The sequence below is a fragment of the Neopelma chrysocephalum genome, unplaced genomic scaffold (assembly GCF_003984885.1).
Source record: "Neopelma chrysocephalum unplaced genomic scaffold, ASM398488v2 Primary Assembly neopelma1_22b, whole genome shotgun sequence".
Taxonomy (NCBI): Eukaryota; Metazoa; Chordata; class Aves; order Passeriformes; family Pipridae; genus Neopelma; species Neopelma chrysocephalum.
Genome location: NW_020897690.1, coordinates 21,351,391 through 21,366,353, shown reverse-complemented (window position 1 = coordinate 21,366,353; position 14,963 = coordinate 21,351,391). Strand labels below are relative to the sequence as shown.

The following is a 14,963-nucleotide window of genomic DNA, read 5'->3' as shown; positions in this document are numbered from 1 at the left end:
TTACTGTAGGGTCAGTGAAAAACTATGAAAAAGAAATATCTCCAAAACCTCAACACTTTGTACCTGCTTTGCACGTATAAAGTAAAGGGCTGGAAAACTATATAGAGCAGAGCTATTTTCATCTGCACTGATTTCTCAGTGAGTGGCTGAGGAGAGACCGTACACAAGTTTGCCACACACTTCCCTAAGGGCTGTCTGTCCGCAGCGGAACTCTGCAGGTACGTGTTCTTTAGCAACACCTGCCTCGGGCAGTACCTCCCGCCGGCTGGCGGAGCTTTGCACGGCCGTGTGCTGCCGAGCACGGGAGCGGAGCCGCCTCCACACCGGGGCGAGTCCCCGTTCCCCTTCCAGCGCCCGCACTCCTTTCACTCCGCATTCGGACGCGGGTTCCCGTGCCACGAGCAGCCGGACACACGTTCCCGGGGCCGCCGCGGGAGTAGCACCGGCGGCAGCGGCGGGACGGGACTGGACGGGACAAGACGGCGGGCGCTGCCCTCGCTCCGGCCGGGGCGGGGCGGGGCGGGGCGGGGGCGCGGCTGAGCGCGGCGCAGGGAGCGGCGCGGCCCCGGCTCCGCCTCTGCTCCTGCCCCGCCTGGACGGGACGGGGCGGCCCCGGGCAGGAGCGTGCGGCGGCGGGAGCCTTCCTTGTCCTCTTCCTTCTTCTCCTCCTCCTCGTCACCCCCTCCCCCGGCTCCCCGCGGCGGCTATGCGCTGCCGGGACCGCCCGGCCGAGCGGCTCTGAGGGGGCGGGCGGACAAAGGCTGCGGGCTGGTGCCGGCGCTGGGGCGCGATGGAGCGGCGCGGCGGCTGAGGCGGCTCGGTGGGGCCGAGCCGGGACGGGCCGGGCGGCAGCGGCACATGGTGCGCGGCTGGGGCCCGGTGCAGCGACCCGCGGGCGGGCCGAGGGGCCATCATGGACAACTTCTTGGCGGAGGTGAGCGCGGGCCGTTGGGATCTTCCTCCTTCTCCTCCAAAGTGGGGTCACTTTTGTGGTGCAGGGTACCGGCAGCAAAGCTGCAGAGGGCTCACGAAAAGTGTCGCGTGTGCATTCCCTCGAGGGCTTCGGTTTGCAGGTATTTGCAGGAGCAGCCCCTCTGGGAGCGGGAGGCAAGAGAGGGAGCTGCGCCTCCCAAATTCCCGGCCTCTCCGGGACGGAACTCGCGGCCTCCGAGCTGGAGCGGTGCTGCCGCAGCCGCTGGCTGCCCGCAGCCGGGCAGGCGCTCGGAGCTAATTGGGACTCATTAGAGCGGCAGTGGATGGAGACGCCGGTGCCGCGGCTCTGCCTCCACAGCCCTTCGTCCACCGGCGGCACCTTCGGGAAGCCATGGGCGTCCGTGCGGTCCCTGCCCCGCTCCCTGCTGCCGGCGGCGTGGCAGCCTCTGAAACTGCGCCTGAGGGGCAGCGGGGGTTCCTCCTCGGGGGTTCCCTGCGTGAAACCCGGGGAGCGCGCTTTGTCCGCCTCGCACAGGCATGAGAGGCTTCAAACGAGGGAGGTTTCAGAAGCAGGGCTGCCGTTGGGCACTCTTTTCTTAGGGTCTCTTTATTAAGAGTGTGTTAGTAAGTATAGACGAAATCTTCTGATACAAAATGCAAAGTAAGGAGGCAGAAGTCTTGAAAGTTTTTTGAGCTTTACCGTGGTCTTGTGGATCTTGGCAACTTCAGCGTGTCAGGTGAGGAAACCAAATCAAAGGCACCTTACTACTAACTATTTGCTAAAAGTGGTATTTGCGAAAAGTCTGAACTTGGGTCCTCTTCTGGTCCAAGTTAGCTGAATTTAATACAACAATATTTTACCGGATCAGTTCAGCCCGCCTGGTGTCGACACAGCCTTATGAACATAAGGTGTCCGGGATCAATGGCTTCTGTGTATCTATGTTGTGCTTGTAGGTTGCTGGCAGAGCCCGCGTCTGGCTTGTGACTTCTGGTGACTGCCTGCACGCTTGCTTTAATTGCACCTCTTGCCGAAGCAGTTGCACTATCAGGGCTGTAAATATAGGCCAGGCATCTGTTTTACAGAGCTGTGATTAAGCTGCAAAACTGTCCTTTGCCCTCATGAAATAACGTCCCTCGTGTTCTCAGGGCTGCCGTTGATGCTTCCACAAGAAAAATAGGTGATCTGTTTACTGAAATAATAATTAGTCAAATAAAAGAAGGTCATACACTTTACTGCTTGTTGGCTTTTCATTTGTCAGACAACAAAAGTTCTGTCAAGTGCAATAAGAAGGAAGAAATACAGGATTAGCTTTGAAAAAGTCTGAGTTAAGTAGTAATATTACTTTTTTTCTTCTTCCCTGTAGAGGATGTAGCCCTCACCTTTCAAAAGCTTGCAAGCCATGAGCAATATGTTAATATTAGCCTAGCCTTGCAAAATAGTCTGAAGAGTCATTTGCTCCAACACAAAGCACTGTACCATGCCCTACATAAAGGTGAAGAAGAGTTTTCATGGTTTTGACTCCCCTATTAGCCAAAATTACTTGCTCCAGGGAAAATGCAGGTAAATTTTGCCAGTCTGTGTTAGGATTTCAACATGTATTTATGTTAATTTGTGGTTCCTGCGTGTGGACTTTGATCTTTCTTAAGAACTTTGACTCCCTTTCAACATGTTGATATTACTTTAAAAGATCAGTAAATATAGCACCTTGCCTTTAATCTGCATCCAAAGTCCCACCCACAAGTATAAACATTTTCCTTTCCTCACACCAGAGCAGAGCATATGTAAATGGCATATGGGGAACGTGAGGCACAATAGCAGAAATGCACTGGGCTTGACCCAGCTACCACAGAAGAAATGTCTGTTGAAGGCACTGGATTGAGCCACTAGGTAATTTGATTTGTGTGAGGCAGACATCCTGCAGCTGCTCTTTACAAAAATATTTGCTGACTTATCTGAGGGAACTACTGTTTTGTTAAAATAAGTTCTAGTGTGTGGAAGAAAGAGGAAGCTGGATAAAAGGCACAGGTAAAAAGCCCAGTCTGCTCTGCTGTGATTTATCAGCAATGTAAGTCTGCTGATATAATTATGTTTTGGGAGAAAAGCTGGTAGTTAGAAGGGTATATACTGGCACTTCACAGGGGTCGTCAGTGTGAGCAAGAAGCCCCTGTTCACAGCACTGGAGGCAGGAGTGTCTTTTAATCTGGCTGTTGCAGAAAAATATTGAACAACTTAAAGGTCTTATAGGAAAAAAACCCCTGCATTATTATAGATGCTAATTGTAACCTGCTTTCAGTATAGCGTGATGCTCACTGGAACAAAATGAGGCAACTGAGTAAAACACCTCTGGAGTGCAGGAACGTGTGTCACGGGGGAGGTTGGAACTTGCTGCCTTAAGTGAGGTGTGGGATAATGCCAAGCTCCCGCCAATCACCTGGTGCTGCCATCATCTGTGACTTAACAGCTTTTTGATTTCTCCATCTTGCTGCCCAGTTTCCTTTCTTTACTGTTTCTTAGTACTCTTAGCTTTTATTCTTACAGGACAACAAGTTGTCATACTTTTCTCCGGGGAGCCTTGATTTCCATCCCTGTCCCAATTTTCTAACTCAGCCAATTATAAAAAAACCATGGCTCTAAGTAAAGAATTAGGCTGGAAGAGTTTGCCCTGGAACTTACTCCCCAAAATGCTGAAAGATACTAAAGTAATAACAAAGTTGCATTCTGAATACAGAGGAAAAGTGTTTTCTGAGGCTTTTAAAAAAGGCTGTTTATTGGTCTGTACTACATTACACTCTTTGAAGAAAGGTTGGTGGTAGAATTTTAACTTTTTCAGTATATATACATGGCCGTATTTGCATATCTTAAGTATTAAAACATGTAGAAATCCTGGAGATCCATATACAGGAATACAAGAGATATGTGCAATAGAGCCATTTGGTTATGCTGTTCAAAACAGCCTGAAAAAATTGTTGCCATATGTTTTACCAACAGCTAGGGTGCTCACAGGGAAGCAGTTTCCTCTGGTAACTGAGGTCAGACTTTCCCAGTGAGAATGCATCCCTGCTAAAATGGGAAGTATCCATCAGGGAAGGAGGAGAGCAATTTCCAGATGACAAGGAAGAAAAGGAAATTTTGTACAAAAAAGGTAGGAGAGGGAAGCTCATACTGCCTTTTCAGCATCTGAAGTTCCCAAGCAGTGCTTATCAGGGAAGCAGGGGAAATGGATGCAGAAGTCAATTTTATCTTCCTCCTCCTATGTGGTGAGTCACTTTACGCAATACATATGGTGTGTTGAATTAAACCATGGTTGCTGTCCTTGTCACAGGAGGACTCTGGCATTTGCTGGCCCAGCTGAGGTCAGAAAGGGCTTGAGGTTGGGAGGAATTTCTGTAGGTCATCTTGTCCAAACCTGCCCTCTGAGCTCATGCTCAGCTCCTGGGGAGTTTGCAGCACAGTGTGCATAGCAGTGGCTGCAGGGATTGTTTGGGTTTAGCTGCTGCCAAACTTAAAAGACAAAGGATTCCCCCTGTCCCATAATTTCCACAACTGCAGGAGAACAACTGTCTCCTGCCTTCTGTCTAGCATGTCTGGGTAGCTGATGTTGAAGGAGATAATTATAAAGGCATCACCATCATAGAAGCTAATGTTCCTCTAGTGCTGCACAGGTGTTTATTTGGAACTGCAGGGTAGCCTCCTTTTAGGCACAGCAGATATTATGTGTCTGGCATGCTCTTATTTTTAGCAATGCCATTGGTACCTCGAGTTCAGGAGGGTTTCCTTCATTTCTGCTTTCCACGGTTGCACATTTGCTTGTGTACCCTCTTTTAAGAAAAGGGCTCCCAGTATGTGTCCAGAAGAAGCAGGTGTTAAACTTCACTCTGTTGAAAGGATATGGGTCAGAAATTTGAACTTAGCTTCAGGGAGCTGTCAGAGGAGATATCTGCTTGAACCTGGAAGCCCTTATTTCAGTTATGCAGCTTGCAGAAAACTTTTCCTTGGTGCTCCCTTGCAACATCTGGAAGAACACAGCCTCACAGCCCTGAGTCCTTTGAGGGCTTCACCGTCTCCTGCAACCAAGTGGCTTTGTGTAGGGGGTTGACCTGGCTGGATGCCAGGCACTCACTGAAGCCACTCATTCTCTGCAGCTGGACAGGGGAGAGAAAATACAGCAAAGCGTTCATGGATTGAGATAAGGACCGGGAGAGATCACTCACCAAATACCGTCACAAGCAAAACAGACTTGAATTGGGGATATTAATTGAATTTATTACCAACAAAATCAGAGCAGGGTAATGAGAAGGAAAATAAATCTTAAAAACACCTTCCCTTACTATTCCCTCCTTCCCAAGCTCTACCTCCTACCCCCCATCAGTGCAGGGAAACGGGGAGTGGGGGTTATGGTTAGTTCATCACAGATTGTTCTACTGCTACTGAGGGAGAGGAGTCCTTCCTCCGCTCCAGCACGGACCTCCCACGGGTTCACAGCCTCCACTCAAGCATCCACCTGCTCTGCCATGGGTGTCTTCCATATTCTCACTCCACTTTTCTCTGGCTGCAATTACATCTCCCTAATAACTTTTTACTTTTTTCTTCTTAACTGTGTTATCACAGAGGTGTTACCACCATTTCTGATGGGCCCAGCCTTGGCCAGCGGCTGGCATTGACTCTGCTAGACATGGAGGAAGCTTCTGGCAGCTTCTCACGGAAGCTACCCTGGTAGCCCCCCCACTACCAGAACCTGACCATGCAAACCCAATACTTGGCACTTGCAAGGTTATTCTCTTAAAGAGAAGATCTGGTGATGCCAATAAATACCTGTATTGATATGCATGGGTTCTGGCTGTGCTGTGCAGCATAGTGTACCTGTTTAGGACAACCTTGGATGTTTCCCCAGTTTTCATCTAGAAGTGTTTTAATGATAGCACAAGCGCAGGTCTAATGTTCCAGCTTTTGGTATTAGTGTAAGCTGTGTAGCTTACACCAGCAAAGTTGCCTTTCAACTGGTGGGGCAAAACCATCATCCCATGAGCAATGGCATAAAAGGTTATGTTTCTGGAGAGCTTCTGAATGCCAAATCCATGCCAAGCAGAAACAGTGACTCTTGGCTGTTGATGTTGGCTGTGTTCTCCAAAGTTTCTGAGCTGTAACTTCTCAGATTTAGGTTTTTTAAAAGCTGATGGTTGTTTCGTCGACAGTTATTTTTAGTTTAATTAGAGCGCATTACATTTTGAATAGAAAATGTTTCAAGAGGACTCCGGAGTACCTTGCTAAGTCAGAAAGAAAAGAAAGTTTTTGCAGGTTTATTTCCCCAAGTTGGAAAACACATTCAGCTCATCAGTAACACATCATTGTAACTGCCCACTACACGTACTTCACATATGCCTTTCATAAGACAAATTTGTGCAACTGAAGCAGAGTTGTTGTCGCTGGGCTGGAGCCTAGCAACCCTGCTGGCACGACACATGTTGCAAAATGACACAAGAATTCTCTTAAAGCTGCAAAATACGTAAGTATTGAAGTTGGCAATAGAGGCTCTACGCTGTGCAGGGTCTGCTCATGGTTTTTTTGATATGTTCAGCCAGACTTCAACCAAGGGATAACTGTGAAACCCACCATTACAGAAAACTTGGCTGTTTCTGATTCTTTGGTTTTTTTACTTTCTAGTGACACCTCACTGAAATATTACTTCTTTTTTGGTCTTTCCCCTAATTATATGTTTGTTTTAGCACTTTGTGTGTAAGCTATTTTGCTCTAACAAGATTTTCTTCTTTATGTGTTTTTATTTGGTGAGCACTGTGTATGGGTGATACTGAAGGTTGTGAACCTCTTCAGCTCCTTTTTGGTTTCAGAGCTGTTGCACAGCCTGCTGCCTGGTAAAAGGGAATTGTGTCTGAAAGCATGGCCAGTCCCAACTAATTCTGAAGCCGAGTGGCATGGGCTTTTATCAGAAATGCTCCACGTTTTTACCCATGATTCTGTGATGGCAGGAGAGGACCATATTGTGGGAGAGAGGGAAGCAAAAAGGAAGGGTAGCTTGAGATTTCTGTGTCACATGGAGAGTTTAGTGTGCTGGTCCAATGAGTAACTTGAGAAACCCTGCAACCTTTCAGTGCTCTTGTTGCCCCAGTACACCCCAAAAGATAGAATGAAAAGTTTGGGGCCCCTTATCAATAATTATGCATGGTTGTACCATGTTGGGCTTCTTTGGTGGTGAATCTTGAGTTTTGGCCTGGTAAGACCAATATAGTCTCATTAATCTGTCTTCTGGCTTTAGAAGATAGCTGGAGGAAAACTGGTAGGTCCCTGGCTCTTTATGCAGGTGCATATGTGTGAATATTTGTATACAGTGTCACTGTGTTTGCACAGAAAAATCCAGACCTGACCTCTAGCAAGTGAGTAATGTGCCTCCTTTTCATTTTTTTTTTAAATTTCAATATGGATAGTGAATATTGATGTAACTTCAAAAAAATTTCTAGCAAGACAAATGTCTTTTTGTGTCTCTTGGGTGGGTGCAGACCTGGTGGAAAGTGCAGCAGCCTCCAGCAAGGGGCAGAAGCAGCAGCTCCACCCCTTGAATGTCCAGTGTGTTGATTGTGTGCCCATCACAGTTCTGGAGGGAAGCGTGTCCTCTGGGTAATTTTATCTCACCAACCTTTTTGGCTGTGGGGCCAGTATTTTTCCTTAGTGAATCACCGTCCCAAACTGTGGTCAGAGCCAGGAACATAGTTTTCAGTGGAGCACCAGCAGAAGAGCAGGAGGTAAAAAGTCACTTTAAATTAAGGCTTCAGCTGAGGGGGCAAAAAAAAAGAATTACCAGCCTTAAGTCACTAATTGTGGCAACTTTACAAGTTTTGGGATGCGACCTCAAAACTTGCCAGATTGATTATGACTTCAGTCTTGTCGTGGCTTAGGTGTTCTCATTTATCTTGATTTTACTGATATTTATCATTATGAGACATTTTAAAGCATTACTGAGACATAAAGGAGGATGGTTTGGTGTTAGGATGACAGCTAAGGGCAAATTACTGTGTTTTAGGTTGGTTCATATTTTGCATGGTGGCTTTTTTTTTTTAACTATTTAGAATTTTCTAAGATGTTCTGTATCTGAAATCTGAGCATTATCCATTGGCCATGTTTACTGTAATGCAACTTTGTTTTGGACAACACCCTGATTCAGAAAGGTTAAGTGGATTATCCTTTTCTTAAAAAGTTTGCTAAGTAGCTCAAACGCTCTACTCTTTTAAAGACAGAACTTTTCGACGTAGGATTTCAGAATGGGAACTGATATTGACTATGCTCCAGATCTGCCTTGTGAAATAAACTACATTCCTACCAAAGAAGAAACTACAGCTTTGTTACATGGAAAGTATGAGCATTAAATGGGAAAAATATACTGGGAAAGGTTCATTAGGAGAGAATAACGAGTAAAGATTTCCTTGTATTTCTAAAGGTTTCTGTAAGAAGTAGGAGGATGTTGGGAGAGAATATACTGTCTGCTCCTAGACTCATTTCTGCCAAGTCAGTGATCAGTATTGTCATCTCAGCTAGGTCCAAATATCATTTATGCTTGTTCCCAATATCCTCAGCTGGGACAGCCAGCGAAGGGGTGTCTGTCAGCTTTTATGTGGAGTGTTGTTCCATGGATACCGTGACTGTCCAGACACTTTTCCACTGCAAACCTGTGACTGACTGGGGAAGGCTGCTGAGCTGTTTCAGCTGTAAACATGTCATACCTGTGCATGTTTTACTCATAAATACTTGCTCTCTATTTAGGTGCTGTTTTCCTTTGTGGCCAAGTGACTTGGTCTAGCCTGTGAAAGCCTTCTTATTTGGTAGAAAGTTTAGAGGTTTGTATTGCCTTTTTTTTTTCATCAAAATCCCAAACATGAGTGATGTTGGAGTAACCTGATAATACATTTTTCCTTGTTGAATAGGTTATTAGGGACAGACACGATTTTGGTTCCCATTGGAAGCATGGTCGAACACACTGGGTTGTGTTTGGGTTTACTGGACAAAGTTATTTCCATTTTCTGTAAACTCCTCTGTGGAGGGGTTTAAAACACAATTTCTATATGAGATCTTGTAGTTTTTCCTACTGTGAAATTATGCTTAGGCATTTTTCACCAAGGAGTAGCCACAGTCAATGGCTGGAAAACCCCCCCCCGAGGAACACTTCAGCCCTTTTAAGGCTTTGAGAAAATGTTTACAGTTAACCCTGTGTATAGAAGGAAGTCTTCAAAAGTGAAAGGTTCTGGTCACTTGGATCGTTTTCTAAACTTGCACTGAAAATTCAGATGCAGTACACTTTAAGCTGGATTTCTTATATGTCTCAATGACGTTGTCCCCAGTGGATAAATATGAGCATATTGGACCAGAGCCTAAATGTGGGAGTTGGTGTAATACTTTTTACTACTTCTAGGATTAATGGCATGCTGAAGGAAAACATTCTGGAGGGTAAACTGTACTCCTGTATCATCCAGTGGCCTTCCAGACTTCAGAATTGAATAGGGTTCCTGTATTTGTATGTTAATACAATATAGCAAATACGTAAATTGCTTCAGTGAGCCATTTTGCCTGGTTTATGGTATCAGACTTTCCTTTCTTTGAAAGTATGTCATCTTCACCTTGTGGCAAGCCTCACTAGAGACTTTTGACTGAATATGAAGCTAAGGTGAATGTTCAAGTAATCAATATTCTTTTTAATCCATCTCTTAGGTGGATTAAATGTTTCTATGATTTTTTTTTTGTTTTGGTTCTGGTTTGTTCCAAATGAAGGAAAGAGGAAGGAAGACGGGAGCTCAGCAACAGACTTCAGGGGCCAAGCTGTGCCTCCACACCTGATCCTGGTTGACGGCATGCAGAGGGAGAAGGGCTGTGTTGGAGGACTCAGGAAATAAAAGACTAAGTGCCCTTTGATGTGTTAGTCTTGCCTTTTCCTATATATTCTTGGGAAATGAATAATAATCCTTTATTATAGGTCAGTGATACAAGAGTGTGCTAATACAAGTCTGTTTTGTTTTGGAGAATGCCCTTAAGGACACATTAGCAGAGGAAAGTGTTTGGTTGTTGCTTTTTCCCCTGGGGGCAAAACTATGTTTGCACCCTGAACAAGTTTACCTAAGGGCATTTTATCATGGCACATCTGCTTCTATACTGGGGTTGCCATTAAAAGTACTGAGCCTCTTTTGGATTGTGTTCTCTGTTCTTAACTTCTTGACATGGCAATGCTGGTAGAGTGGCACCCTGCTGCCCAAGCCTGCTATCATGGTCTCAAAGTCAGGATTGATTGTAGTGCCTGTAGCATAACCTCAGGTGGACCCCTGAGGCTCAAATTGTTGCTAAGTCCCAGCTCCCAGGAACTTCACCCCAAATCCCTTGTTCCACTTTCTCTTACAAACTTTCAAAAGGCTTTAGAAAACTTTTGATGAACTTTCCAACATCTGGAGAAAAGTAATTCTGGAGAGCATTTAGGACTGTGAAAGTGGTGCTACTGGCAAAGCCTTGTGTGGTTTTGATGTTGTGTGCTGCACGTGTCTGTTGTCCTTCCTGATCTTGCTGACAGAAGGGCGGGATTTATCTGGAAAGATTATCGTGCCTTCTCTTTTGCATTCAGCCAAACTCCCTTGGTTTTGGGGACAGGAGATAAGAGAAGTTTATTCCTTGTTTTCAAAAAGTATTGATGTTTATAGCATTATCGGAAATAGATTATTTGGTCCTATTTTAGTTGCTGTTGTTTAGCGTGACATTAAAATGTTTTCTCAGATGAAGTTAAATATATTTGTTAAGAGAATGGGATTGTTTTTCTTATGAAGTTGTTTACCTTGATGAAAAGTCAATTCTTTTCGTTTAATGTACCCGTCTGGTTTACAGAACCAGCGGAAATTGTTTCTATTTGACCATTTTAGTGGGTCAAAACCCAACTATGTATCTTGGTTAGGGAATATTTTTATATGCTTCAGAAAGGAGCCAAGTTGGCAGGACAGTGGAGTTCATGTCAGGATGAGGAGTAGATGCTCATTCTGTAGGTCAGACTTCTTGCTTTGTTGGTCATCTTCTTGGATCTCTTCCCCTTATTAAATATAGACTGTGGTTTTGTGATTAGGGTTTATCTCCTCATTACAGCTTTCTGGTGATGGGTACGCTGATTAGGTTTGTTTGGTGTGTCCAATCACTTAGTATATTCCCTACAAGAAAATAAGAGCAGCGTTTACAGCAGGGTTTTGAAGGGTGGCATTTCCTGCTGCTCTTCAGACCCTGTACCAGGAGGATTATCTGATGAAGTGAGCTATTTGTTCTTGAAACTCCAGTTGGATTCTGCTGTGTGATACTTGATAAGCTATTTCAAGGAATAAACATACGCAGCAACTTTGTGCTAGAAAATGTAATTTGTGCAGCAGCCCCTTTTTTCCCCCCTGAAATAATATTTCTAATATTTTGCTTGCCAAATCTGAGAAGTTTTAACAGTTGATAGATGGGATTTTGGCATAAAGTTGCACAGCACTTAAAGCAAAAGGCTGATTCTCTATTTGGGTTAGTTTTGAGAATCTCTGTTCGTAATTTCTATTTCTGTCACACCATTTCTGCTATCACTTTGTTTTGGTAATCCAGTACCTTAAATGACTAGGGCTCTGGTGCAGTAGTAAACTCCCTGGGTTTTTCTTTAACAGAAGCCCATGAAAAAACTGAATTGCAGTGTGATGAAATAGTTGTATTAAACTTTTACTGTATAGTTACACCTTTGTCAGGAGGATGCCTTTGTACCATGCAGTTAAGGTGGAGATGTCATCAGTAGCTGTTGGAGGACAAAAAGTGGTACCCAATTCTGTGTATTTTCTTGTGAGCATCCAGTGGTCCTTTGTTGTTGGCTTGTTCTTAGCTGTTCTTAGGGTGCAAAGGGAAAACATTGAGTCGTGGGATCCTTTTCCTTCAGATAATGATTCAACAGTTACCGTGTTCCAGGTGCTTCTGGAGTCAGGCAAATACAAACTGTAGTTCTGAATTTTGATTTCTTGAACTTGTGTGCCACTTACTTCCAAGCAATATAAAGGAGTGTTTCTGTATTTGATTAAAAAGTGCACAATGGCTTTATGCAGTCAGAGAGGCCACAAAAGCTTTGCTGTTTTCCTGGAATTTTTTTTTTTTCTGCTGTAAAGCATCAGAGGTTTTGGTAGGCAGCATGAGCTGCAGCTGTCCAGGAGCACAGGGATGTGTCTCCTGCTCTGCATGCAGGCAGGAGTTGTCCCTCGTTAGGCAAGAACAGTGGGTGCACATGAATCAGTGGCTAAATTGAAGGGACAAAAAGGGCTTAAGGCAGCAAAGGTCCAGACAACTGCAGCAACAGGTCACAGGTGATGCTCTTGCAGGGATGGTCCCAGGCACTCCTGGGGAGGCAGAGGAAAGGAGGTTCTGAGTAGGAGCAGATGCTTTAGCAGGATAGCTTCTCAAAGGGGTCCTCTTGTTGGATGGGACAGCAGTGACTGAAAAGTACTGCTTTAAAATGCATGAATTAAGCTTTTTTTTGCTTTGCAATCCCTGTCAAAGTTGAAGAATAATCTTAAATTGATGTTGTCTGGCCAGCTGGAGTTTTTCTACCTGTAGGTTTTGAGTGTGTATTTGCTGGTTGGGTGTCTGATATTATAGCATCATAGAATATCCTAAGTTGGAAGGGACCCACACGAATCATCAAAATCCTGGCCCTGCACAGGACCACCCAAAGAATCACACCATGTGCCTGCACTGGTCACCAGAGAGATCAGTCTCTGTCCCTTTGCTTCTCCTTGTGAGGAAGTTGTAGACTGCTATGAGGTCTCCCCTCATTTTCCTCTTCTCCAGGCTGAACAAGCCAAGTGACCTCAGCCACTCCTTGTATGGCTCCCCCTCTGGAGCCTTCACCATCTTCCTTGCCATCCTTTGGATGACCTCTAATAGCTGCATACCTTTTTTATATTGTGGTGCCCAAAACTGCACACAGTATTCAAGGTGAGGTCGCACCAATGCAGAGCAGAGCGGGACAATCCCCTCCCTCGACCGGCTGGCGATGCTTTGCCTGATGCCCCCGGGAACATGGTTGGCCCTCCTGGCTCCCAGGGCACTGCTGACTCATTCAATTTGCCATTGACCCAGACCCTGAGGTCCTTTTCCACCTCGCTGCTCTCCAGCCTCTCGTTCCCCAGTCTGTACGAACATCCAGGGCTGCCCCACCCCAGGTACAGAATCCAGCACTTGCCCTTGTTAAACTTATATGATTGCTGATTGCCCAGCCCTCTAATATGTCTGGGTCTCTCTGCAGGGCCTCTCTGCCTTTGAGATAGTCAACAGTTACTCCCTTTATGAATGCCCACACTTTGGAAAGTCTTGCATTTTATAGTGGTCTTTTTAAATACCTTTTTTTTGGGTGGTATTGAGCAATGATGTGGCTCTGGATAGTTTCATATAGGTTTATTGGAGAAATCTGGGGTTATTCTTGAGAAAGCTGCAGTAGCGTATGTCATAAGAAATAGGACTGGCATTTGTTAGTACTGCTTCATGGGTGGCAAAAATTATTGTAGTAAAATTTGCCTTTTTAGTTTTATTGACACTGAAGTTCCTCCTTGGTGTAACCATGATCATTTTCTCTGCTAATTTTGTTGCAGACACTATACCAGAGTAACTAATAGTCAGCAAGTGGCTCTTTCTCTCTGGAATTCCAGTTGTGGTACTACCACTTGTTCTTCAGGAAACAGCTGGATTTTTATCAGAACTTTGTAACTTAGAAGAGGGAAAAATTTTGAGAGGTCTCTGTCATATGGCAAGTGCTTTGCTGCTGAGGCTGCTGGAGGTAGTCTGTGCTTGGGACCATTGGGAAGTTTGCTCTTTACCACTTCACTTGTGGAAGGGTCTGAGACCACCTGGAAGCTAAGATGCTACTTGTATGTGCTTGAAAAGGCTGTGCCAGTAAGCTCAAAGGTATGTGTGTATATATATATATGTACATATATATATGTATAAGCTACTGCTTCATTTGTGGGTGTGTATCTTTATTTAGCTTCCTGATATTTTATTGTACTCCAGCCACAACGCTCTGGCTCTTGCTTCCTTTCCCTGTATACCAATGAAGAGGAAAAGGGTGGGGGAAAATAATGCCTTGTATTGTTTGCTAGTCTAGATCTAAATATGATATATGTGCCTTCTATTAACCTGTTGTTCCTTGCTAAGGCTGGTGTTACCTAACATTCTTGTATTTTGCACATGGGGTTTTTTTCCATTCCTTAAATTTAAGTGATCTGGTGCAACTCCTATGTCTGCCTAGGAGGAAATATATGACAATGAGTTGTTTCAAAATTATTTAAAAGCAAAAAAATGTGATTGGTTTGCATATCTGCTCTCTCTTTCCAACTTTTGTAGTTGGAATTAACCAAGGCAGTAAAAAAAAAATAAAATTGCTGTTTGTTTGTTTATTTTTCTATGTCCTGGGAATTTTGTTTGACAGCTCAAAAGCCATACTGAGCAAGAATAACAGAAATGTCTGAATAGCTGAAAGCTTAAATTCCCTGCTGGAAAGGCGGTTTGTTGAGGGGAAAGAAATAAGTTCAGAAGTGGTAACCATTAGTGGCTATAAATAAAGTTACTCATTTAGGCTCTCAGATGGATAAAAGAGAGGTTGTTCCACTTTTTCATCTTTACCATGTGGTAAAAATTAAGGTATGTCATGCCCTGTGATTTTTTAGATGGCTTTAAAAATAGCTGCACTTGTGCTGTTTTCTGCTCAAAGGAAGGTTTTTAAGTGTAGTTGCAAAAACCAGCAAAAGCTGTTTGGCCTAGTCAGAAATAAATACACGAGTTTATGAATCATTTCACTTATAATAAATTGTGTTTCCTGCAGGGCAGCTTCTCTATTCTGTCAGTACATTTACAGTTCTGATAAAACACTGAATTTTGTTTTTAGCCCATACCTGTGATCATGTGAGCAACAGGGAAAAGGTGTAGGGAGGAGCTAATGTGTACCTGGTGGGTCGGTTGTTCTTGTGCTTTGAAAAATAAAACCTGGTTTGCA

General features: G+C 44.5%; 1 protein-coding gene across 1 annotated transcript in view; it reads left to right on the top strand.

Annotated features, from left to right (window-relative positions):
- Window positions 1–827: 827 nt before the first annotated feature.
- Window positions 828–14,963, top strand: part of MYO10 (myosin X) — a 163,772-nt gene continuing 149,636 nt past the window's right edge. Inside the window, exon 1 of the mRNA XM_027681799.1 lies at window positions 828–934. Coding sequence (XP_027537600.1) covers window positions 914–934 — 21 coding nt within the window. The 5' untranslated portion in view covers window positions 828–913. The remainder of the gene's footprint in view (window positions 935–14,963) is intronic.